Consider the following 27,570-nt stretch of genomic DNA (forward strand, 5'->3'; position numbering starts at 1 on the left):
CTAATTACCTCATCAGAGGTATCTGCCAATTGTCGTAAATTACAACCATTTACTTTAATAATATTAGTCTGCTCAATAAATGTTTTCAATAAAGAATTAAAAATCTGTTTCTTTTTATCATATCGATTAAGCAATTTTTGCCACGCTTCATCATAACCATTTTCACAGACCGGAATATGCTTAATTATAGCAGCTGGCTCTTCTAACAATAAACCTTTCAAATACTGAAATTTCGGTACTTTACTTAAAGATTCATTACCATGTACTGTTGAAACATATAAATCTTTGAAACTGAGCCAGTCTGTATAATTACCATTAAACGAAGGAATATTAAGCCGTGGCAATTTAAAATCACCCTTAATAGAATGCACTGAATTAATATTCGTAGAAATAACATTTTCATTAATAACAATTTCATCCAACAAATTTTGCAATTTGACTCTGGTATCGAAATACAGTTCTGTAAATTCTTCAATTTCCGAATCTTTTTCAGGCAAAAGCCCATCATATTTATCAAAATCTTTAAACGCTTCTTCTACTTTTTCCAATCTAATAAGAATATCATTTTTAGATAACACAGATTGCAATGAATTGCGAATTCTGGTTAATGAGGCTTTAGCTCGCTCACGGAGCTTTTTTGCTTCTGTATCTTCCATACCAAAGTCAGCGGCTTTTTCCAATTCCATAAAAATTCAAGAAAAGAGTACACTTATCTTTCCAATTTTTTTTCAGATTTTTTTAAAAATTTTTTTCTCTTTGTGCGTAACCTAGCGTAAAGTTAGCAAAAAAAAAAGCAAGTCCCGTTATAACAAATCCTAAAAGTCAAAACTTTTCGCTTACATTGAAGAAAGATTTTTTGAAAAAAGGAAAATGCGTAGGAAATTGGAAGAATATCAAAGGAAACATACATAGCTATATCTCTGCAACATGATCGGAATTGGGAAATTGATCTAAAAGATCAACTGCATCATATTAGTTAGAGAAGAGTTTTTCACAAGAAAGAAAGATTATAACATACCAGCAAATGTTGGTGACATGTCGACAGGAACAATCATTGTAGCAATACAAGATACAGATGAAAATGCTATACCTAAGACGGAGCAAACTGTCCCAATTATTTTTTCACATTTAGTTGTTACAATGACTATAAGACATATAGAAAATCCGAATGATCCTGAAAACAAAAGCAAAATTTTACAAATATGCATATACTGTAACTTTTTTTTATCTCATTAGAAAAATCTAAAAACTCTTTTAAAGGACTTACCAAGAAAGTTCCAGAGTTTTCTGACTTTGTTTACACTTAAATGTTTCTTTTTATTTAGCCAGGAAGACAAATAGCTTACACCCGAAACAAGAACTAATGCAATGATATACGGCATGGACACAATAAGTCCATTCTGTGAAAAGAAAGAAAAACAGTCACTTGGTCGTCAGTCAGATATTATTATAGGCGTAAAAAGATCGCATAAGTGTATCGATATCCAATATTTTTCGCTATTTTTTGAAAATCAAATAATTAAAATATTTTTCTAAAATTTGAAAGGACAAAGGAATACAAAAAGTGTGAAGACGAAAAAATTGTAATTCCTGACTATTTTGGGTTAATATAGTTTGACTGTGATAAATTGAGCTATAATCTTGATAGTGTTTACTTTTGTTGGGGTAATAGGGAAGGTACTGGTACTGAGTTGAACTGCGTTACTTTTGTATTTTCAAAAGGATTCTAACCTCAATCCATGATAAAAAAAACAATATCTCTTTTGTCCATGAACTCTCAAAAAAGAGGTTAACACTGTAAAGGTCATAGCTCAACTGATCAGAGCCTGACTATAGCTGCATTTATCTGCATGCAAGTTTTAGAAAAGTACACTTAATAGAAAAATACCTGAGCAATCGGATACTTAAGGATATCCGCAACAAAAATTGAATGAGAAGAAATAAAGTAGATTCCTGCCCAGAATTGACCACAAAACGCAAACAGAAGAGCATAAGTTGGCACCGACGTGAAGATTTTTTTCCAAGGAACAGGAGGTCTCTATTAAAGAAACAGAACAGTCTATCATTATGTATTTTGTGGCTGTCGCGACTTAACTGAAATGAACATAAATTATAGTAGAGTGGGTACGGTGTGCCACGAAAATTCAATCATATTTTTTATTATTAAAAAGCACAGAAATAATTATCTCTCAAATGCTACAATATTTGTCACTGTAATAGGAAAAACAAAAGTGGATCTAGAAAAAAAACTACACATTCATGCAAACGAGAAAAAACAATGAAAACGAAATGCAGTTTTGTCTCACTGTTCCTCAATATGTGAGAACAGTGAGGCACATACTTTTCGAATTAGAAAACTTTGAAAGTTAAGGATCTTATTTAATCAGGAAAAATAAATGATTGTTGCCGTTTGATTTTGGTGTAAGTTACTGCCTTTGGCAAAGTAAGTTTCATGTCGCCTTGACACACATTATCGACTTTCACTGCGTATTTTTTTGTGATTGAGAAAGAATGATTTAGATGATTCTGGATTAGTAAATTGACAAAGAGTGCAAATTCTCAAGTGTCATCTTGAGAAGTAGCATTTGATAGGATCGAATGCTTTCACTGTAGCATTTGTCTACTCTAGTGAAAGTTTCCTTCTTGTCTTTCATAAAATCTCAAAAATAGCTTTTCTGAAATCGTTTTTACTAAGAATGAAAAACTTTGATATGTGGATAGATGTAATAAAATGTATCTTATTGCAATGAGAAAATAAAATAATAAATTAAATAGAATAAGTACGAAATGGAAATATTAATAGCATATTTAAGTAGCTTTTATTGTTGGTACTGGGATTTAAATCTTATTTTATTGTTGTTTGAATTAACAGAATAGTTTTACTAAAAAAAGTACTTCATTGTAGGATTCCTAAACTTTAATATAAAAGTGCCTTGGGAGCAGTGAGCAACGAATTACTAGTCTCTTACTTTTCCTGTATAACTGTTCTTTCATTGTAAAATATAAACTCAATAGCTGCCATTCTCAAACAAAGAAAATTAACAACATCATTATGCTGCCAAAATGAACATTAGTTAATAGGCTAAGGTAAGATTAGTAACACAAGTCTTTAAAAGTTATCTATCAGTTTAGAAACCGAGCAATAAATATTGGAGATAATTTACTTCGATGGGTTCAAACTGTGATAACATAGTTAAATTTCTTACATGATACTTGGAATCAACCGTTTTCCTAAACTATAGCTCACAGTTCGTTGACTTTACTTTTCAAAAGTTTTACCAGGCATGAAATATCTAAGCAGAAAAAAAGAATGCTGTTGTCTCACGATTTTCCCTGTACCCACTTCTTCCCTACTGCTGAAGAAAAGACAAGGCTTGCAAACATTTTAGATTCAATTCTGAAATATATTACCTTCCGAGTTAAAACATTTTCTTGGTTCGCCAAAATGTACTTTAACTCTGCTCTTGAAATTCTTGGATCATCCTTTGGCATACCGTATACGATGAAGATTTCGATGAAAGAAACAATTATTCCAAATCCACCTTTATAAAAAAAAAAAAAATCTTTATTTTATTTATAACCTTTATTCATAGACAGGTTAAAGGAATAAATATATTTTCTTCTATTCAGAATGGTAGTCACAGGTTTTGATATCAGAAATTTGCTATCATTGTAATGAGAATGGCACGACTTGATATTTTGTTATATTATGAGGTAAGCGTTAGCCGCAAAGAGAACTTATAGTTACCTAACTTAGAAGAATATAACCCGTTTTATATGATTCAATAATATATTAAGTAAATAGTTATGCATATTATTTTATTACCATCTACTGTGATACGTGGTGAATTCCAGGAAACATGAAGGCGACATGACACTTTAATTTTAAAACTTAATATTCTGACACTTGCCATATACCATTCTCTTCAGAAATAAATAAACTTCTTGAATCTTAACCTGTTTTTCCCAAACAGTTTGATGACTTCCAAAAAATCAAGGGAAAAATCAAGTTTTTATTTTGCATTTTTACAGAGTAAAAAATCTCTTTTTTGTTGCAGACTGTAATTTCAATAAACTTGTTATCAGCATATAATATTTAGGTTAACTTTTATCTCTTGAATGTCTAGTTAAACCTTTTGGTAAGTAATTTAAAATTTCTTTTTTTTTATCAACCACGAAATAAGTCTATTACTAATGTAACAATTTGATGTCCTACCGTTACCAAATACTATATCTCAGTTAGTTCACCAAGAACCTATTGGGTATAGAAACTAATGTTTTTTTATGAAAAGCAGAATTATGCCCCTCGTCAAGGAGACACAGTTATAATTTTAACGGACATTTAATTTATATGGCTTGTAATGGTAACTGAAGTACAAAAAAATTAGGTAACGGAAGGACATTTAACTATAAGCTGATACAGGGTAAAATTTTAGAATGTTAGTATAAAACAAACTATCGTTTAAAGTTAGTAGTCATATATAAAAACATATATAAGAAATATTTGTTCAAAAATTATGTGTGCTTTTATTTAAAAAATAAACGTTTATTCATTTATTATTATTTTTTTAATGTTTCGTGGTTTTATTTCTTCTATTGATGTGATGAAAATCATAAAAACTATACTTAAAACTCCCAAGTATGTGAAAATCATTTTGGTATTACATGTTTGTGATATGACAAGCCAAGCAGAAACATTTGCTTGAAAACTTGACATTTATATTGAACAAATACAATGTTGAAACTGCTTTCAGATTTGTTGCCACAAATGACAGGAAAGGACTGTTGAGAGCATTGATTCAACCGTTAAGTGCATTTCGAAGAGATCGGTAAATTCATAGATCAACATTCAAAAACATGGAGAAAAAAGGCTCCAAAAAGATCGATTCTCATCCTGACAAACAAAATATGCACTATTTGAATCCTATCACAAGTTATGTTATTGAATATAGTAAGTACTTAACCAAATCAAACGAGATTTCACTTCAAAGTCAACAGACTCTCAGTTATAAATAATTTTAAAAATGAAGATGCTGCTAATTAAAAAACACCAAATCATAAGAATATGCTTAAGGATTCATTAATGTTTGGACAAGTTTTGTCAGTTGGATGGAAGGGGAAAAAATTAACAAAGAGTAATGTTGGAAATGTACTTTATACAGAAGATGAAGGAATAGAAATAACTTGTTTGAGAATGCATAATTATGTGGTGGATTATGATAAAATTATTGAGTATTTAAAAAGTTCAGAAATGTAACAGGTGGCTCAGGCATAATATATCATTGTTGCAGACTGGTGTATTACGAGAATAAATGTTTGTAAGTTGAAATTTTCTAAGTTTAATTGCTTTGAACTTCTTGTTCTTCCGTTACTGTTCTTCCGTTCCTCTTAACGAATACATAATTTATATGCTTAAAATGACTACTTTTTTAAACTAGAGGTGGTATTGCAACGATTGAACACTCCGTATGGGCTCTAATTGTTATAGAATCTTCCCTTTTATATTTTAGCTGAACTTTTGGGGAGAACACCTTAGTGTGAAAATCATATCGCAAAAATGTCCTTCCGTTACCGTTTTTTAAATTTGGTATAAAAAAAATTTCTAATAACAAATTCTCGGCTTTGGCTTTTTTAGCAACTTACTATGATGTATATAAAGGTCTATGCATCAGTTTTTAAAAAAAATATGTATTTTGATATGCTCACAGACAGAGATGCATCGATTTTTTTTTTTTTTTTTTTTGTAAAACTGTCCTTTCGTTACCGCTGGAATTCACCACGTATAAGATCGACTTTTCAAAAAGTAAATCCAAACGCACATATTTTGTTTAAAAATTAACAAACGATTAACTGCAATTACTTGTATTGACTCGAACACAAGACAAAACAGAAGTTAAAAAAATATGTATGAAATAACAAAAAATAATAAATTAAAAATAAACAAGGAATCATAATTGAAGGAACAAAAAGATGAACGAAATTAGAGCACAATTTACATTTAGTTTCAAACTTAAACTTTTAATAACCCGTTTAACAATACGCTAACAAAGTAGTAAATTAAGTTTTGTCGGCAGATAAAGTAAAAAACAAAATTAAATAAATAACAGGTCAGTACAATTAATTCGTTTTATTTATTCGCTTATTATTTGTAGATTTGATTTGCTCAAGAAGAGAAGGGATAAAGTTTGACACGAGGTACAGTGCGGCAAATTGAATGTTCCTATAGAAGTTGGCAAAAGATAAAAATTGGTAAAAATAAATTCCATTCATCTTTGGTATTTGATTTCATTCTCGAGCATAATCATTTAGAATTGATTGATTTGCTTAAGGTGAGTCTCGGAATCCGATATCCTCAAAGCAATTCTCAGAGCTCTTCTAATGCTCGTAGAAACCTCGAACAAATTTCATGTTAAGCATAAAGTTCTAAGCATTCAAATAATCGAAAATTTAATGATGTGCATGAAATATTTCTTCTCAAAATTGTCAAACTTTTGTGAAAAATGAGCTTGAAATTAGAATAAAATAAGGACAAAATTGAATTTCGAAAAAAAAAAGGTTCAAAGTGCACACCCCCATGCTACAAACTAATTTTGTGCCAAATTTCATAAAAATCGTCCCAACGACATTGGCTCAACTTATGTAAGAGACATAAAGACAGACAGACAAACGTTCAAAGATTTAACATTACTATTAACAAAAGCTTTGCCGTTTAAAAACTGCGTTCATATATTTTTTTCTAACCCTGTATACCAAACAACCTATATCACAGCAATAATATGTTCACAGAAAAAAGATGATTCTTATGAGCCTTTCTCTATGTCCAACTAATGCCTCGTCCCACTGAACCTCTAAATGAGGAGCGTAAGACAACTTAAAACCTTTCAAATAGTAAATATTTTTAAACGAATATGGTGAGGAAAAAAATTATGAAACAAATTACTACGATAGCTAAAGAATTCTATAATGTGCGTTCCCTTGTGTAATCAAATAAGAACAAAATAGTAGCACAGAATGAAAGAATTTAAAATTAAATTATAAGCAAATAAAATGTGCTTCATTTAAAAAAATGAAACTAGGAAATTAAGATTTTTAAAAGGCTGTTTTTCGTGGAAAAACTTAACGCATAAATTTTCAACAAGTTTGCTTTCATATATACATCAGAATAAAAAAAAAATGTGTCATTAGTTTAAGTTTACTGCTATACTTAAATATGCTTACAACAGCAATAAAAGAAAGTTTCAGTAAAGCATAAATTTCACTATCATAACCTAGTTTTTTTTTCTTTCTCTTTTCCAAGCATTAAATATTTAATTTGATTAGAGCACAGCAATTTGGATTGCAATTTGACTAAAGCTAATCGATTAAAACTATTGAGAAGAGATGAAATGGAGGGAGAGTGAAGACTTTTATTCATGAAACCAAGATCCTAAGTCACACGATAAATTTTAAAGCAAAGCATTGGAAGAAATCAGGTTTCTTTCGCTTGTTTCACGCAAAACGTGCCAACCATGCGTCGTTGTTGAGTCACGTGACTTGGGGTCTTTGAGTCTGCTTTTGCTAAGCAGATGATTGGACTTTCTCCCTCCATTTTAATTCCTGCTCTAAGATCAAAACATGAAACTTAAACTGAGGATGAACGTTGTCAGTGTCAGGTTATATGCTCGTAAGTTTCCTGATATTGAAATGTTATAAACTATGTCTCTTACCAAAAATGTAAAACACCGAAGGCCACCCTCCCATAGAAATACTGTCACAAATTAAGCCCGAAAGACTTCCGGCAAATGAACGTCCTAAATGCAAACCTGTATATCCAATTCCCCCTAAAAAACCTCTTTCGGCTTTGGGATACCAGTTTGCTGATAAGACAGTTATAGACGGCGTCATAAAACCCTGAAAAAAATAATAAAGGGATTATTTTGCATATCAGGTGGCTGAAAGGAAGAAACTATGGAAATTCATATACATTTCTATAAAAGTTACAACGGATTTTTGAAAAAAAAAATAATAATAAGGGAAATAAAATCATCATTAACACATACTACAACTGGATGGTCTTATGCTAAAGTGAACTATGATTTTTTTTTAATTTTTTTTTTTGAGTAATCACGATTGCTTATTGCTTTCATTTGACTGTTTTGATGTGCTAACATTTTATTTTCCGCCAGCAGCCTCTGCAGCACCACCGTCGACCATCTCCTCACGATGCTGCTCCTATAGCGAAAACCATCTCCAGGTTGAATACACAACTACACACACGCGCATACATACACAACTACACACACACACACACACGCGCGCGCACACACAAATACATACACCTACACACCAGGGCTGTGGAGTCGGAGTCGGAGTCGGAGTCGAAGAGTCGGAGTCGGACTGATTTTGGGGTAAAGGAGTTGGAGTCGGAGTTGTTAGAAAACTTGCCGACTCCGCCTCCGACTCCGGGTTTCTTTTTTTCTTTCCTTTTCACTGACTCTCCTTGCATTTTTTAAAAACTGACTACCAATTGGTTCAATTACATGTATAAAAAGATACTAATGAGAAAATAACTGCCATTATGGCAATCAGCTAGCCTGAATGCTTACCGAACTTACTGTAGCCGTCCTCTAGTTTGCTTGCTTTTTAACTTAACTAATAGCGACTGTCAGCAAACGGTTTTGTTGCCTAACATTTTCAAGTAATCACTTTCAAATAAAAATAGAAATATAGTGTTTTGTTCGATCTCAGTTGTAAAATAGCGAAAGAAACGTAACAAATTAATAAGTCGAGGCCCGTAGCTAAGGTTGAAACGTTTAAGGGTGATCGACAAATTCAAAAACGTTCTGGCGCGAAAGCACGAATCCAAAAGATCCGATGAAAAATAATCTAATGTTTTTTTCTTTATTAAAACTATTTCTATAAGCTTGGTTCTCACTAAAAAGTATAGAACAAAATAAGTGTAAATGATTTCTTGATTGCAACACTCAATGATTGCAGCTAATCTTAAAATCTTAATATTAAGGTTAATTCTAAAGCAGACAATAAAATTTAAATTAAAAATTTAGCGAAGAAGAAATATAGGTATAGTAAAAGCTATTCGTATAAATTTGTATACCGGCCGCATTTTGTGTAAAATTAGCTCCTGATGTATATGTGCCCTATTTTCGTTGAAATTTGATTGATGAAATATAATTTAAAATATATTCGCGAAAATTTTCATAATTAAAGTATTTATAAACTCTGAAATTAACTTTGGGTGTCATCTACCTGATGGGTGTCACCCAGGGAAAACCACCCCCTCTCAAGAACTTGGATTTAGAAAAAAAAAAAGCTTTTTTTCTTTCAAGTTACAGCTTTCAAAAATTGAAAGCACACGATTTGATCAATATCTATTTGTTAAACATTAAAGGGGGGCAAATTGCAGATAATCCTTTTCAAATTTTTTAAAAGGGATTTTTAAGTCATCTCACTTCTTAACTCGTAACTGCTGGAAAATTAGATTTTTAAATTGAATTTCTAACGTTGTATGCGTCTTGGGTTTACAATAAACAAAATGCGAAATTTTCATGAAAAGGAATCAATATTTCAATCTCTGTTTAGAGGTTTTCCCCCTTCCCCTGAAGGGAGAGAGGGAGTTGAAAAAATACAATTAAAAAAATCAAAAACATCCGGAGTCGGAGTCGGAGTTGGAGTCGGAGTCGGGCGCTTCAAAATCCAGGAGTCGGAGTCGGGGTCGGAGTCGGCCATTTTCCTTCCGACTCCGCAGCCCTGCTACACACATACACACACTCAAACACATACATACACACTAGGGTGGTCACAAAAAATCGATTTTCGAATTTCTTCGGCGGCACCCCCCTAAAATGTGCAAATGGACTAGAAAACATGATTTGCAAAGTTTCAGCTGAATCCGATAATATTAACACGTGCCGCAAAGAGGCCAAAGTTATGAAAAACAGTGATTTTTAGCAAAAGATCGTAGTTATTCTTCTTTAAAACCAAAACTTTTCATCCTAGAATCTTCGTTCTGGTCTCATTTTATAGGAAATTTTATTCTCTTGATGTGTTATCTTATCCATTTTTTAAACAAAATTTATAGAATGGTACTGGGCATTTTTCAGGTCAGGCCATGGAAGACATCATCAATAAGGAATTTTCATGCAAAGATCTAAAAGTATTACAATATTCAATTACATTTATTTGCTCTTTGTTGATTTTAATTTATCCATTAAAAAAGTTTCATTTGAAGGTACTTTAAAAATTATATGCAAAAAATTGCGGATTTAAAATAAAATAACTAAGTAGTTCAGAAGAGAAAGCAGAGTTAAAAAATAACAAAAAAAAAATCTAATACATTTTATTGCTTACACTGTTAAATTGTACATCATTGTGTTATTACTTTTCATATAGAAGTTAAAGTGGTAATTGCTTCGATATGACTCATTTTGATGAATGTGGAAAAATGTGTTTGCATTCAGACATAACGTATAATAGAAACTGTCGTTAGTTAGACATAAGTTTTACACCTGTTTCAGCTGTGCCATTGACAACCCTTAAACTGTTTATTATCTTTTTAGCTTTAATATAATATTGGTTTTCTCACTATTCATCAAGATCAGTATTTAAAAACTTTGTATCGATTTCGAATTTCTGTAAAAAAATTGTATCTCTTAAAAAGTTTGAGGAGAAATGAAATGGGGGCTAAAGTAGGATCGCAGACAATAAACCATACTTTTTCGTAAATATTGTTGATAAACAGCCAAATATCTTCAATACCTTTTATCTTTAAATCGATTAAGGAAAACTGATCCCTGAGAAGATATATTTTTAAAGAGTATACGAGGCAGTGAGAAGCAAAGGAAGGTAATTAAATTTACGAGATAATCATTACAAATAATAGGGGAACGTCTCCTCTGCTTAGGGACAAGAGATGGTACTAGTAGCTCTGGTAGGGGCTGTTATATAGCATGATTTGGAAAAAAGTTCAATGAAAGCCAACTTAGTATCTGCACTTTAAACGCCTTTTATAAGGAACTTTAAAAAGTCCACTTACATCCCTTTGCTTCTCACTACGTCATATGGCTTTGCACCCATCTTGTGTGATGATTAGCGCCAGGTACTCGAAAAGTAACATTGTTTAGAGAAAGACTCCCTAAATAAGTTAAGCAAAGTGGAATGAACTTCTTATAGTCATCCCTAAGCTGCTACTGTTTTAATTTCTAAAAAAGAAAGCTTGACATTTCACCTGGATTGCTTATTTTGTTTTTAATCTTCTATACTTGCTTTGAATTGCCTCTTATCTATACCATTCATCTTGAAATTCTTGAAAAGCATCCGGTTGAGGACTAATGGACGTACCTATTTTGCAAATCAAAATTCCTTTCAAACCAACTTCTAAGATGTGGTGCTAAATACAAAAACTTTTTCTGTAACAACTGTACTCACAAAACGCCGGTTTGTACTGCAGAAAGGAGCCATAAAATGACTGTCATTTTAACGAAAGCCCTAATAAGTCCTCGTCTAAGAACATAGGCCATTTCCTGGAAATCGTAGTTTTTCCTTTTCTCTGGGGGTCGAAAACCCTTACAAGACTTTGATTTTTATGCTAGTGTTTAGCGCTGACCACCGAGGAGGAAAGCAACGTTCCGTATTTATGGCCTCTACAGCTAATTTCATAAGGTTTACATGCAGTTGTTTGTTTTAGCTTTGAGTTTTAGAGACATAACTATAGTACAGTGAAATTCAATTACAACGAATTTCAAATTATCAGAAATTTTCTTCGTAGTAACGAGTTATTAGTAGTAATGAAATTCAAGCAACGCAATGGAAATCAAATCGGAGCTGAAAAATTTCTTTCGTTGAAACAGATACTTCGTTGTATCGGTATTCGTTGTAACAGGATTTCACTGCATATATTTCTGATAATATTGCTGTTTTTGCTCTGATAGCTTTTGTAAGGGTGTTACAACCATTAACTAAAAGAAGCAATACAATTTATTTATAATGATTCGTTCTTTTTCCGCGATTTTGAGGATATTAGCTACACTGTTAAAAAAAACCTGAAAGTTCAGGTAGTTTTCTGACTGATTTTAACAGAATATTTCCGTAATGCTTCAAAACTTATTTTTTCCTTCCAAAAACAGAAATATCACGAAAGGAAGTAACGAAAACAGAATTTTTCCATTTCTAGGGTTGCTGCTGTGCTGTACTTTGTTAGTATCCTGATTAGCCTTCAAGTTATGATAAACATCGCTTTTTGATAGTGCTTATTAAATCGCACTGTTACATTTTTTAATTAAAAGCTTATTTAGAATAGCAACTCAGATGTCGAAGACAAAATAGATAGCTTGCTATTTCATGCCTGGAAAGTAATATACTCGTATGTCGAAATTGTTTTTACGCCTTTGGACTTTGTAAGTTTGGAAAAATGTTTGCGCCATTTTCAGACAGGCAGCTGTGTTTTGATCGCCCTGGTGATTTGATGTGAGTTTTACTGAGTCAGTATTAGAATATTTTTGCGGTGTATTATTTTGCTCAATACTTCGAACAATTCTGTTCGTTAGTCATATTGTGTGTTCTAGCGGTGAGAATAGTTTTAGAATCTCGTGTTATCCATTTAAAATTAAGGCTATTGGATTACTTGTGTACAGACGCAATGGAGACACTTAAACTTAGCACCGCTGGTCACATGTAAGTATTGTAGAATATCTTTGAACATGTTAATATACAAATGTATTTTTCTTGTTAATATGCACTTGATAGAATTCCGATGATAGCTGATTTAGAATTTATAGAACTATTATAAAGTTACTGTTTTTGCTCTAACGCGGAAATCACCGGGGGGGGGGGGGGTATACATCATCTGAGCAAAAAATTCTTCACGTGTATGTCAATGATTCTGTTTTTAAACACAGTAAATTGGTATGCGGTACCCTCCATCAGGTATATTATTCCAAGATAAAGTCAACCGGTTTTTAATGGTATTTTATTTGACCAATTCTGCAAAAAAAATATTCTATTTTTCATGTATGCTTTTCCATGCCATGCCAGAATATGTACGAGGAGATGTGGAAGAAAATATCGAGCAGTATCAGCATCAAAAATTGGTGTTATATTCAAATCCACTAATTTCCTTGCTGGTACTTTTCGATTATTTTTATTCATCTGAAGGTGCAAATTTCAAGATAGATGCTTTGAAAGGTAAGTTATCAAGCAAAAATTTCACTTAAAATATATTGAAGTAATAAATACAAATTAAAAAAATAATAGTTTTTGAATGGTTAACTATTTTTATAATATATATTATTTTAAACATAGGATAGAAAAACGAGAGTGAAATTTCAGTAAAATATGTAAAAATGAGAAACGAAAAAATAGCGCAACGAAAAATCAAGAACCGAAAGTTCTGTGAAGATACAGAAAATTTAAAAACGGAAAAATAGATGAACGAAAAATTTAAAAACGGAAAAGTAGATCAACGGAAAGAAGAGAAATGGAATTTTCGTTAAATCACGGAAAATTTATAAATGGAAGAACAGAACTAAACGGAGAAATGAGAAATGGAACTTCTGTTAATTCACGGAAAATAATTTAACGGAAACGTAATATTTACGGCAACTTTGCTGCCGGTACTTTATCCGTTATTTTCAGGAAATTTTTTTAACAGTGTACGACCTGACTTGAAAAATCCTGAATAATATTCAATCAATTTTTACAAGAATTTAAATGAAATTATACTTAAAGAGAATAAACTTCCCTATAAAATGAGACCAGAACGAAGTTTCTAGAATGAATAGTTTTGGTTTTACAGAAGAAAAACTGCGATTTTTTGCTAAAAATTGCCATTTTTCGTAACTTTAGCCTCTTTGCGGCACGCGTTAATATCATCGAAACGACTTGAAACTTTCCAAATCACATTTTCTAGTCTATTGGCACATTTTAGGGGGTGCCGCAAAAGATTAGTTGAAAAAACAATTTCCCCATGTACCTTGTGACCACCCTAATACACACACACGCATACATACAGACACCTACACATACACACACCTACACACAACTATCCACACACTCATCACACTCATGTCTACACACAACTACCCACACACTCATCACACTCATGCCTGCATACAGACACAAACATATATGCCTACACACAGATACACATTCCCCACCACACACAAACACTCATACACACAACTACCCACACACTCATACCTGCACACAAACACAAACACACATGCCTACACACACATACACATACCCCCTTACACACAAACATACCCCCCCCCCCCCACACACATAAACACACATGCCTACATACACACACACACACGTGATTGCGAAAAATATAATTTGAATTCAAGAGGTCAATATTCAAAGTTTTTTTTTTTTTTTTTAAAGTTTCTATTGTAGTATGTCAATATGTTGCAAATGTTGCTTTCTGTTTTTAACTAAATAAATATAAATATTTCCAGCCTTATATGGTTCTTCTCTCATAGTTTATAAAATATAAATATGCTGTAAGTGTATTTTTCTACATTAATTAAACTTAAATCCTTTTTATTGAAAAATATAGATCATGGATGGTGGTTCACTCTGTTATAGTGTAACTGACTGTAGTGAACTGTCGCTTGCAAATAAAATGGTAGGGAAGACCTGGGATACTTGATCCCTCTGGAGACTTGTTCACGGGTGCCCCTTCAGTTTCGTCGAAACGAATTCCCCCCCTGTTTTCTGGTTTCAATTTTACCTTTTGATATATGTAAAGAAGAAGGAAATTTTAATCGTCAGCGAAACTGGGTGTAAACCGTTTTTTAACACATAATTTATTTAAATATATATAGATTGAAAAAACGGCAGGCACGAGTCACCGTAGGTTTCTACTCAATCTACACTGGCGGAAAGTATTCCATACTACTCGACACGACATTTTGGAAAAAAAAAAAACTGTGGACAAAGCATTGTCAGCAAAAAAGAATAATAAAATAAAAAAACACTTTATTTCAAACTGATTGCTGAACATTATGTATAAAAATAACATCTAAATATAATTAAGTAATAGCATTTTTAAGTAGTAAAGTTACTGCTCCTAAGCCAGGGCTGAAGAAGAATTACATGCCATATACCGAAAGCTCGAGTATCACATCCAGAGACTGCAGTTTCGTCTTCGTTATAAAGTCGATTATAATAGCAGTATGTATTGTAACAGTACCAATTAATTTTCCCCAAAATTATCGATAGGTCTCTTACTGCATAATTGAAGAAGGAGCATTTCTGTAAGAAGCAAATGCTTTACGTATAACAAGACGCGAAGGGCGAGTTGCCAATGCAAAAATTCGTGACAGAAAAGCAGATGCTATTGAATGGAACCGAATTATATCTTTACAATTAGATAAAAATTTTCATGGTAATGTTTTCAAATGAATACGATACAACATCAAAGGTTTTCTACCATAAATTATTGCTAAAAAATAAAAACATTATACTACTAACCTGCGCAATTCCTCTAATACACTGAATAATTATTAAAAAATAAACATGCACGGCAGGCGTTAAAGGTGTAATCAAAATGGTGAAAGATGAAAAAAATGTCCCACTGACAAGCATAACTTTCGGTCCAAAAGTTTCTGCTAGTTTCCCACAGACAATCAAAGATAAAACATATCCAAAGAATCCAGCACTCAAAATGTATCCTTGCATTTGTGAACTCCAGTCATATTTTACTTTGGACTAAAATGAAAAAAAAGTTAAATTTTAGCTTAGAGAATTCAACCTTGAAATTTACATGTTTTCACAATTCATATTATAAAACTAGCTGCGTGTCCAATTGATGTTTTTGTATTACTCTGACATCAGTTTCTAAAGCGCTAAGGAGCAAATAAATATGCGTAATGCAAGGTTTGCAAAACACCTAGAGCATATTTTTGGAAAAAATCTCTTTAACGTTAATCATAGTTATCAATGATACAAGTTATGAGTATTTTCAATTAGCACAAAAGATGAAAATATATGCATTATCAACTATAATCTGTGCTTACGTTTAAATGAATAACATCTGATAGACTATATCTAAAATATTTATGTACAATTACAATCAGCTTTTCACATAAAATGACACATACTGTGTATTTGATTACGTAAAACTAAAGCACCAAGTATTAATAAATACCAATAAGCATTAATTTAATACCAAGTCATCAGATTCCAATTTAGGTTTAGTTAAAATCCTTAAAAACACTCTTTTATGCAACTCAGTTTCACTTAAAGAAATCCAAACAATCTTTATTTAACGTGTTCTTTTAACGATACAACTGTATTTCAAAAATAGAAACAGGAAGGAAAAAGAGAGTTATTACAATTTCGAAAACTCACCCATATGACGGAAAAATCCAACAAAATAAACATAATTAGTCGCACATTCTAAATGTACCAAAATATGAGGCCGGTGAATGATAAACTTACACTACAATCAATAAACATAGCTAAAGAAACAACTTTCATATGCTGAAAAGTGTTAAGAACGTTGAATGTAAAAAATAAAAAAAGGACAGACGATAAAATAAAGGCTATGTCCGAAAAAAGGAACCAATTTTTAAACTAATTTAAAAAGAAATTCTAGATGGAAACGTTGTTTTAAGATTTGGACAGAAGCCAAAAAATCTCTTTTAAAACAATTATTAGAATTTTACTTGCTCACACCATATGCAAAATGGCAACAGGAAAGAAATAAAAATTCCTGAACTACGTTATGTTATTTAACGTTTTAATTAATATCTCCGCTAATTAAAGTCGCACAATTAGGAAATTGGTCCTATTGTTTTCTTTGGAAAATTTCGAATTGATCGGTATTTCGTTTGGCTCTCGATTCGCAGCGGTTCTCGAGAAGATCGATATTCAGACAGACAGACGGACGCGAACAGATTTTAATATTATAGTGGACAGTTGCATAATATTTTGAAAAGAACTTAGTAAAATGTGAGTCGAAACTTTAATCATATTGATGCCTTTAAAGTAGTTTTTTTTTTTTTGAAATCAAGTTATCAAAGGAAGTCACAACAAGGAACTTGGTAACCTTAGTTGTTATAGAAAAAGGTAATGAAGAATTGCAAAAGTTGTTCAGAAAAGAGCCGAAACTGATCAGGCATGCAAAAAAAGGAGCAATTGAGTTCAACAGAACTTTGATATATCGTTTGAAGACTCACTAACTAATGATTAATTTGATCCGTCGATTGTAAAAATTATTTCATTATATTTAACCGAATTTGATACCAAAATTACTAATACAATTAACTTTTACCATTTTCTTGTAAAGGAAATTACTTTATTCCTAACAGAAAAAATAGTTTACGATACTGCCTTTAACTACAGTCCTTTGGAGCAACTTGGAAAAATGTTTGTTAACTTTACACCCCTTCATATCTTTTAGTGAAGAGGTTCTCAAACCTTTATGGTACGTCACCAACTTAAATGACGCAATGGATATAAAATATACCAGGTGGCGGATGGCAACTCAAAATCAAAATACTTTCTAGGACACTTACTAAATATTTTTGAACTTACTAAATATTTTTTAACTTTGCTCAAACTTTTGACAGACGTTCTGAGCAATTATGAGAGTGAGCAACCGTTATCTTTAATGACGTCGTAGCTAGAAGATGTACCTAGTTGCAAGCGTCCACCCAAGTCCAAAATACTTTCTAGGACATCAACTAAACATTTTTCCATGCTCCGGTTCATTTCATACTCGAATGGAACAACCAACCCCGGTCTACCCTTACCAGTTCAAATCATAAAACGATATAACGGTTAATTTAAAAAATGATAAACAGAGCATTGATTCATTCAAACTTAAAGCGTTGTCACTGGAGATTTTGTTACCTGTGCTTCATTTTGTGAGTTATTATGATGCATTTGCTGCGTTGCATTCAAATCATGTGGAACAGAAAGATTTTCATGTTCTGGACTTCGCACCATTGCTACTATGGCAACGCTCACATTTATTCGATGCGCATTCATGAGAAAAAATGTGAGGAATCCCACGAAGGAAATCAAATACCGGCGCTTGAAAAAAGGTTCCTCATCTTCTGCAAGAGTAAAAAATAATGGAATGGATATGTTACTATGAAGAAACAAAGAATATGAGAGTAATTATTTTTTTCAAAAACTGCTGCTCAGTTAGGAATGTACTTCGGGTCGAAAAAAGTTACTAACCAAGCCACAAACAGCCCTGTTTCACAAGTCGCCTAATTTAAGATTACAAAAATATGTAGGGGACCATGGGGCAAAGTGAAATGGCGAAATATTTACTTTGCTTTTGCTCCATCTATATGGTATTATTTTATGTATATAGTACTATATGTAATCTATACCAGTCAGGAAAATATACAGCCGAAGATTACAGCATATGATAATACAGGCAATTTTCAAAAATTGTTACTCATATTGTAATATTTTCTAGTAAGTCAAAAATTACTTTTGTTACTATAAAATGATAAAGTTCTTGTTATTAACATTTCAAATATTAGAAGAGGTCTCCTAATAATCAATGCAGTATTGATTTAGTTAATATAAAGCTTATTTGTATTTAAAATAAATTGTAGAATTAGTCATATACATGCGGGGCAAAAAAGATGGGGCAAAGTCAAGTAGTTTGTTTCATTTACTCACTCAATCATTGAATATAATTCACTTACATTTTCATTTAATAATTAATTAATTTGCATTTCTTCATTTATTGATACACTTATTTATTCATTTATTGATTTATTTTCGTATTCATTCATTCTTTTCTCGCTCATTTATTTTTCCTTTTATGTTAATTGATTTATTCATTTAATTATTCGTTTATTGTTTTTATTATCATTTCATTATTCATTTAATTTTTTGTTTACCCATTATTTTGATCAAAAATATGTTTTATAGTAAAATAGAAAATATTTCATTAGAAAAATATTTTATTTTTCCTTTTTTCCCCATAAAAAAATAAAAATGTTCCACTTTTTTTTTTTTTTTTTTTTGAAGACTCAAATTTACTGCCGAAAATAAAACATGCTGTTTCAACGCAAGTTTTATTGTAAAACATAACGTTCTTTCTTTATGTACTGTAAATTACGAAAAAAATTACCGATTTTTTTATTTTGGAAAACTTCAGTCATATTAACCATTTTACTTTGCTTCACATTCCCCTACCGCATAAATTTCCTTCAGTTTTCAAGGTTTAGTTTTTTTTTTTTTTTTTTTTTTTCAGTTTTTCATCAGAACACGAATTAATGAATTAATCTTTGGAATGTTTAGAAAGTCATGCCCATTTACACGCTCTTAGGATTTTTCATTATAAAAAGAGGATACGAGATGTCATTGAAACTGGATGACTGGCAGAAAAGGTAAGCTTATGATTGATGTTTTTAAAACAAAAAAGCTGCTGTGCAATACTACGATCACTTAAGGGCAGTCCATAACGAGTTTTTTTCATCACATTTGACTCCCCTCCAAACTCCCCTCTGTCCCGATTCAGCTTGCAAACGTTGCCCTTCTCTTGCCACATTTTACGAGTAAAAATCGTATTTTTTCAATTAAATTTGAAAACTGTAAATGATAATATCATTGCTGAAGTAAATTTTGAACATTCTACAAAGCGAATTAAATATTAGTTTGAATTTTAAAACATCATAGATAAAAATTTGCTCCCCCTCCCCCCCCCCCCCCCCAAAAAAAAAATCTGGGTACAAACAACAGAACATTTTCAAATCATCGAACAAGGTTCTTAGTTTTGGATAAACAAACTAACAACTTTACCAAAACAAATAGAAATGCAATGCATATTTGAACAACTTTATCGAAACTAGACAAAAATAATGTCTAATACAGAACAAATAACGTACTTAAGTACTGTAAAATAAACGGAACTAAGGACTATAACTAAGCATATTACATTGTTTACATAACAATTCATCAATATCAATAATGCATTATTTATATTCCTAATTTTTAAGTTTTTCATAAGCATTTTGCAATGGAATAACATTCATTTAAAATGTTTACAAACTTGTTATGGTTTAATTTTTCTTACCATCTTCCTCCTTCATAATTTCTCTGAGAAAATAGGAAACTAAAAATTAAATCATGTAAAAATATACTAGTATTTTAAAAAATTATATACTCATTCTATTACAGTTTTGAGTAAGAGATTATTCCTTTTTTGATCGTAAAAACGTTAAATGCAAACTAGTTTGTGATTTATCTAACCTAGATCTGATCTCACTACTGCTTAGTTCATTTCAACGATATTGAAAGTGTTTATTACCACTTGATAACGTTCTTTGAATTTGACGTTTCAGCAATTTAATAACAGTTTCATTTTATTCATTTGCTCAAGATTTTAAATAATTTTAAAAATAGTGGTTACTTGGTCTTGGTTTATAGACTTTTTTAAATTTTAATTTATCTATCTATCTATCTATCTATCTATCTATCTATATATATATATATATATATATATATATATATATATATATATATATATATATATATATATATATATATATATATTAGGGTGGTCCTTATTTATATGGGGAAAAAAATTTTCGGAATTCAACAAGTGACGCCCCCTAGTTTTGTAACACCATAATAAAAAGTAACGTGTGCAAAATTTAAACTCGATCGGTCAATAATAACACGTGCCCCTAGGCCGTTGAACTTTAACACTTTTGATAATTTTCTCACAAATCTTCGAGTTTTTACTTCAGACTCAGTACATCGTTTCTCCTAAGTTTGCAAGATATTTTTACAGTGAGGTAGCACTAAAATTAATCTTTATAATTATGTTATATCATCTAAAGATTTTACGTTGAATAAGAATGAAATAATGCTTTAGAAACTGACCTTAATCATACGCTTTTCTCAATGTATCTCGATAGTGTGTATTTTTTTTCCGATAGTCTTGGACGGTCTGTAAAATAAATTGTTTTTGTGACTCATATTTGGTAAATTAGTTGCGAAATTCTTCGATTAATGTTGTGCTCCTCTTTCTGTTGTATCATTCACAATTTTCAGTATTTTAACGATCTTTCTTCATTTTAAAGAGTTTCCTTCATTTTGCCGTGAATCAGGATCAAATAGAAAAAAAATCTTCTAGTATTTGTAATTTATCAAACAGTTTTATTGACTCGTAATCGATTCTATGAAGAGGAAGATCTTTACCAAGAAAGTATTCCAAATCATCTACAGTTATCTGAAATTTGTTAAACAGTCATCAGACACGTCTTCCTTATCACAAGCATTTTTTGGACTAGTGTTTTCCTATCTTCAAAGTTAATTCCTTCATCCAATACGGACAAAGCTACTAGTTTATCCCCTAAATACCATAAGTGATTTATAAATTTTAAAATCACTGCTTCTGCTGCACGTTTGTCGTTATTTTGTACGCTACTAGTTTTTCAGACATATTATATTATTCAAAGGAGCCTCGATTGGGTTGCTGCGAAAAACCATATCTTCATGCAGCATTTAATTGTAAAACAGCTTTGTAAAACAGCATTGAAGGGGTTTCTTTTCATTTAAGGTCAATTTAAATTGGTTCCTAAATATAAAATTTTCAAACAAAAATTCCTTTTGCCACACGTGTGGCTCAGGGATAAGCTCCAGGTTGCCGAAAACATATCCTTGTAGGAGGAAATTCACCAGGAAATATTATTACAAGTTATGAGAATTATCTGTAATCTTTCTCAATTCCGCTTTTTACGAACAATAAATAATATGTCATCAACTTTGGCTTTTAGAATTTAAGTGGTATGTGTACTTGATTGAAATGTTATAAGTTCTGAATGATGGAGCTCTTTTCCACAAAATGTTGAAGCGCTTAAATAATTGAATATCTGATCTAGAACTAAGAAAGGCAAGAACTTCTTTAAGGACACACTCTGCAGTACGATTTCAAGTGCACGATGATGACAACCCTAATGTAATATATCACCGTTCAGTTTTTGCTCTAAAAAATTGCATGCACAATTCATTGGTATTGCAAGTCGTTGTATCAAACACTATAACTAGAATAGTTAGTAATAAAGAGCTATCATCTAAGATATCATATACAAGTGAAGAAATATCTAAGGAATTCCGTGTAGCTGTTCAATATTAGGACCTGAAGCTATCACGGTAATCCTGTCGGCGTTCTTTTTCCAGTTACATCTTGTTGTAACTTTGTATCCCATTGAATAACTACAAAATCTAAATTTAAATTAATGAAATTTAATTTTACTTCTCGAAGATTTTCTCTTGCTCTCTTAAGGAATGTACCATTGATCACTAGGTCATTTGGATTCAAATTTACTGCATCTATATAAGCTGTAAATAAATGAACAACATCTTTATCCCTAATATGGCATTTGTCTAACAGTGATGAAAGGCGAGCAGATATCAATAGTTGTCAAGCGTTTTTGCATTGAGGTAGACCAGCTGTAGAAAACAAAAGTTCAACAGTTTAGGATAGATATCCATTTCGATTTCTAAATCCTGTGAATCACAAGAATTTGATGATAATAAAGGACTATGTACTAAAGTAGAAAAAAATTAATTTAAAGTATAGATTTATGCATTGTTCTGAACTGGATTTTTTTTTATTTATATTTTAGCTATGGAAAATACAGTATATTTTTATGTTAGGAGTAATCGAGGATTTTTCGAAATTTATGTTTTAAAAATCAAAAATTGTTTAAGCATTTAGGTATATTAATAACTAAAGAACAGCGAATCAAAATATAATTGGAATTGCTTATATTTATAGCATTGAAACCTTGCGACTCTATTTATCACACCTATTACATACACAGGGAATTTTGTAAATCAACACCCCCAAAGCCTGGAGGAATCAATTTGTTGCTGTCAAAGATCATTCATTAATGGTCTAGGCCATTCATTAATGGCCTATAGAATCCCTTGTGTCCATCTTGGTGGGAAGAAACGTTCCCCTGCTGCTTGGTTGGAACAAGCGCAAAAGAGCGGTACGCTTTACCCAAGGCCATTGGTGTACATGTACCCTCTGTAACATGTTAAATTTTACAGAATGAAGGTGAGAGAATGGTCGATCTGAAAGTAGCAGCACCTATTGAGGTTCAAAATTGTTTTAAATATAAAACATTAGAATTATTTTTACGTAAAAATGAGAAAATCTGCAATTTTTTCTTCGAAACTTAAAAAAGGAGGCCCTAGGGGCACGTGTTAATATTCATGGATTGACTTAAAATTTTGCAGGGATCATTTATTTGCATAATGGAACAAATTGAGGGGGCGTCGCGTAAAATATCTGCAACTTCAAAAATAAGGACCACCCTAATATATATATATATATATATATATATATATATATATATATATATATATATATATATATATATATATATATATATATATATAAAGAAACACTATCATATACTGTATTTATAACCTGGACAAGTCAACCAAAATGAACTTCACTCCTCAGTTCAATAGGCGCCATAGGCAGCTCTATGATACTAGTAGACAACAAATTTGATAGCAATATAAGGATTGAACAAGAAAGATTTTTTTTTCTTTTTCAAAGAACAAAAAATGAAAAAATCCCAAAATACCCTGGGGCCCATCACGGGGTATTCCCCAAGGGTAGGGAAAAACCATGAGATGTATCGTGAGTGCTTGCTGCTGACGAAATTGCATAAAAAAGCAGCACTACACTGTCAAAAATGAAACGCTCAATTTTGACGATTTGGCAATCCTCGAGCACTATTTCGTTATTTTCGACGATCCTTTCGTCACCAAATCACGTGATATTTGACAAAACCAGAAATCTCAACTTTTTGACGAAATAATTTCGTCCCGATTTCGTCATATTGCAGTGCATTCTGGGAGTTTTTGTTTCAGTCTTGTACTTGCTCGTTAAATTATCCTAAAGGATTCATAAAAAAAGGTTAGTATTTATTAAAATTTGTATGTGCAATGTGCTTTTTCTTTTATTTATTGTTACATTTTTGTTTAGTGTTGTGTTTATAGTTGTGTTTAAAACACATTAAAATTGAAAACGAACTGTTCGATTAGGTTTAGAACTCTATGTGTTTTCTGAACTAACTTTGAGTCACCTCCACGTTAGGCTTAACTAGCGTTGTTTTTTTATTTGCAAAAGAAAATGTTGGTTTATTGACATTATTTTCCAAAAACGTACTTCCTTTATTTCGTTAAAAAAATGTCAAACATGACCACAGAATTTGTACACAAATTTAAACTTACAAAAAAAATTCCACCGTAGCTAAACTAACGCAGATGATAAATATAGCGCTTTTATAAAAGGCATAGAACTTTGAAGCTTTTAATTTCAACTTTGAATATATTGCATGGTTATGTGTTTTCATTCTTCTCCATGCATTTTATAAAAATAATTCTGTAAAACAAAGTGTATTTTTTAGTTCATTAGTTCAAATTTTTTTCACTGTGCATTTTTATTTTCTTAAACAAATATGCACCCATTCCCCAATAAGTATTGATATTTTTTCTTCTGCCACTCTACATGTAATGTTTTATTCAATGTTATAATTTATACAGTTGCTCCCAAAAGTGTTCGTACACCTATCATTTTTAATGAAATATTGCTCTACCTATTAGTAAAAATTAATATTTTGGAATGGGTAAACAATATGACAAAACTACATGAAATATTTTGATAGCAAAATAAAATATGATTTTGAAGAAATTAATAATCAAAAAGTATCAAGAACTTTATAACACAAAAGTGTTCGTAGAAAATATTTTAAAATAATTGTTTAGCAATCTTTCAATAAAACCGATAAAACTCGAGGAAAAAAAGCGCTTGATGCAATAAAAAAATAAATGCAAATCGCTTATATCAGCTTTTGGATCCGAAATGATACCCTCTTTTTTTTTTTTTTATGCTCGTAGACAGGACTTATAAATGCTTACCCCATGTTGTTTATATAATCTCTTTCCCTACGGCAGATGTTTCTAGCAATAAGTGCTTATGTTATCGTTATTCGTGGAGCCTTTTTTTTTTACTTACATAAAACATGAAGTAAAGTAAATATCAATTTAATACAAATCATTTTAAGTTAGAGAAGATATTAATTTCCGTAAAGAACTCTATCTTAGTGCTTGATATTTCAGCAGAATATTTTCAATATTTTTGTTCAATTTTTTCGCAAATTAAATAAATTAATGAAAATAGAGTTTTAATGTTTAACCTCGATTTAAAAAAAATACATATATAGTAGCATGTTTTGAAAATAATAATGATAAGCATTTTTTGTTGTTTATTTCCACACTTAATACACTAAATTTATAAGTTTTTCTATGTCAATTTGTGTTACATGATTTTTGATAATTATGAGTTTTTCTATTATACATAGTTTCTACGGCTAAAATTAATGCAGCATTAATTTTATTGCCATATTTCACGTTTTAAGGTCTTGTCAACAAAAAATGAGAAATCCGGGTCTACATGAAACCAGACTAAGAAGCATTTTATAGATGAACTACCAATCAATCCAAATGTAAATTGCAGTTGTGATTTTTGCTGGATGCAAAGTAAAATATCTGAAATTTTAACCGAACAGCTATACTTTAATTCAAAAATTGAAAGGATAATCAAAAAAAAAAAAAAAAAGAAAAAGAAAATTTATCGATATTTGTCAATTAGTTCTCAAGACACAAACAAAGAAAAGCACTATGTTATTGGGTTTCCCCTGTCTTTGGCAACTCTTCTCCCTTGGCGTGTTTTTTATTTACTGCGTCAAAATTACATATTTTAGAAATCAAATATGCTTGGGGAAAAGGTAATACTTCCTTGGTAACACTCCCTCCGTCTCAAACTGGTAGAGCGATGTTTGAATATTTTTGTACCAGTGATTAATTCTGACGCTTTTATGATTTTGTTTGAATATTTTTTAAAGATTTCAAGGTACTATACTATCAATTAATCGAGTGTTGGAGCCCTTGGTTTTTGACTCTAATTTGGTAGTAGTTTAAGGAGGTAAGGCTCGGTAAGTAAGTGTTGCTTATTGACATATTATTAACATAACACAATAAATTTTCTGAAAAAAGTAAAAATAAATCGTAATCATCAGTTTCAGTACTACTTAATTTGTTAGTATCTTAATAGAACTTATTTGTGGTGGAGGGAGTACTTCAGAAAACATTCGTCAAGAAAACTGCAAATCTGAAAACGAAAGTCGGGAGAAAACGGTGTATTTTGGCTGTCGGCTGGAAAAAAAATAAATTTTAAAAAAATCACAGATCAACAATTGTCGCACCCTTGATTTTTTTTTATAGCTCGGAAAAAAAATGAAAATTTACGACTTGATATGCAAAGGAATTAACTAGTTTAATGGCTAAGTAATGCTGATTGTCGATAAATTGAAGAAACTCTAATTACAGAACGCTATTCAAAAATTAATTTCAGATACCAAATGAGAGAAATCATTGTCTGTCTGCCTAAATAAAAATTTTGCCCATCCGCTGTAAAAATAACTCACTCTTGCAATCTGCTTGGAAAAATAGCTGTCACCGTCGAAATAATCATATTTTGAAAAATGTGAAAATGAAATCAGATGCTCCTTAAAGTCACAAGAGAATCTTAGCTTTTTAACTAAAGGGGAACAATTTTGAAAGAAATTGTGGAAAAATGCTTTATTTCAGAAATAAGCTGCTGCATTTAATCGTAAAACTTGCCTCGAAATAGAAAAAAGATCAATGTGCATGAGGGCATACACCCATGGACTTACACATTTACTTATTATACATATATTTTCTTTTTAAAACTCTTTAGGATGGATCCAACACCATGGAGATAATCAGAACCAAGACAGACGAAGATTTTTTCTATAATTATAGCAATATTCAGAGTGTTCGTATATTATACATTGATTTCATGTTACACATGTTTGGAAATAATAATAAAAACTTAGAGGTAAAAAGCAAAGGTATATTTTATAATTATTTAACAAGCATTACACTAAATTAATTTTACCAAAAGATTTATTTCACATCTGCATTTTTTTAAGATTCATGTTTTCAAATACCTTTTGCAATTTTGGCAGAGAATTGTTTTCAAAGTATGAAGTATGAAATGCATGCAATAATAAAGTTCCTGTATTAAACATAAATTTGTCCAAATAAACATTCTACATACAAGCAAAATTAATAAAACAAATAATTGATTGGAAAAAGAAAAAGGTAACCTTTTTCTTAAGATAATCTAATTTTACTTCCTGTATCTAATTTTAGAACAAAGATATACTAACTTAAAGTTGTCCATTTTATTGTACTTTTTCTTTGAAATTTGTGGTATAAGTTGGATAAAAATCTTTTTTTTTTCTGGAATTTTTTCATGCAATGCAATGAAGAAGAAAATCCCCAGCAAATTTCTCCCGAGCATATATCGATGTAACTGTGCATAAAAGTGGCACATGATTTATTTTTCAGAACCCAATGAAAATGGGGAAAATTCCCCCCCCCCCCTGAGGAAATAGCACATTTATATTCCCAGTAGGACAGGGCGATGTAGGAATTTCTACATTGTGATGCATCGCCATCCTTACATCGCGATGTAGCGAT

At 31.1% G+C, this 27,570-nt stretch overlaps 1 protein-coding gene across 1 annotated transcript; it reads right to left on the bottom strand.

Annotated features, from left to right (window-relative positions):
* Nucleotides 1–1,018: 1,018 nt before the first annotated feature.
* On the bottom strand, nt 1,019–18,057 carry LOC129221209 (putative inorganic phosphate cotransporter; the record flags this gene model as incomplete). Its single annotated transcript, XM_054855665.1, is given in 7 exon segments — nt 1,019–1,174; nt 1,268–1,400; nt 1,889–2,038; nt 3,412–3,542; nt 7,707–7,890; nt 15,472–15,708; nt 17,857–18,057. Coding segments are annotated over 7 exon segments (1,129 nt in total), but the record flags the coding sequence as incomplete, so codon positions are not given.
* Nucleotides 18,058–27,570: the final 9,513 nt, after the last annotated feature.

This window comes from Uloborus diversus, chromosome 4, assembly GCF_026930045.1.
Source record: "Uloborus diversus isolate 005 chromosome 4, Udiv.v.3.1, whole genome shotgun sequence".
Lineage (NCBI taxonomy): Eukaryota > Metazoa > Arthropoda > Arachnida > Araneae > Uloboridae > Uloborus > Uloborus diversus.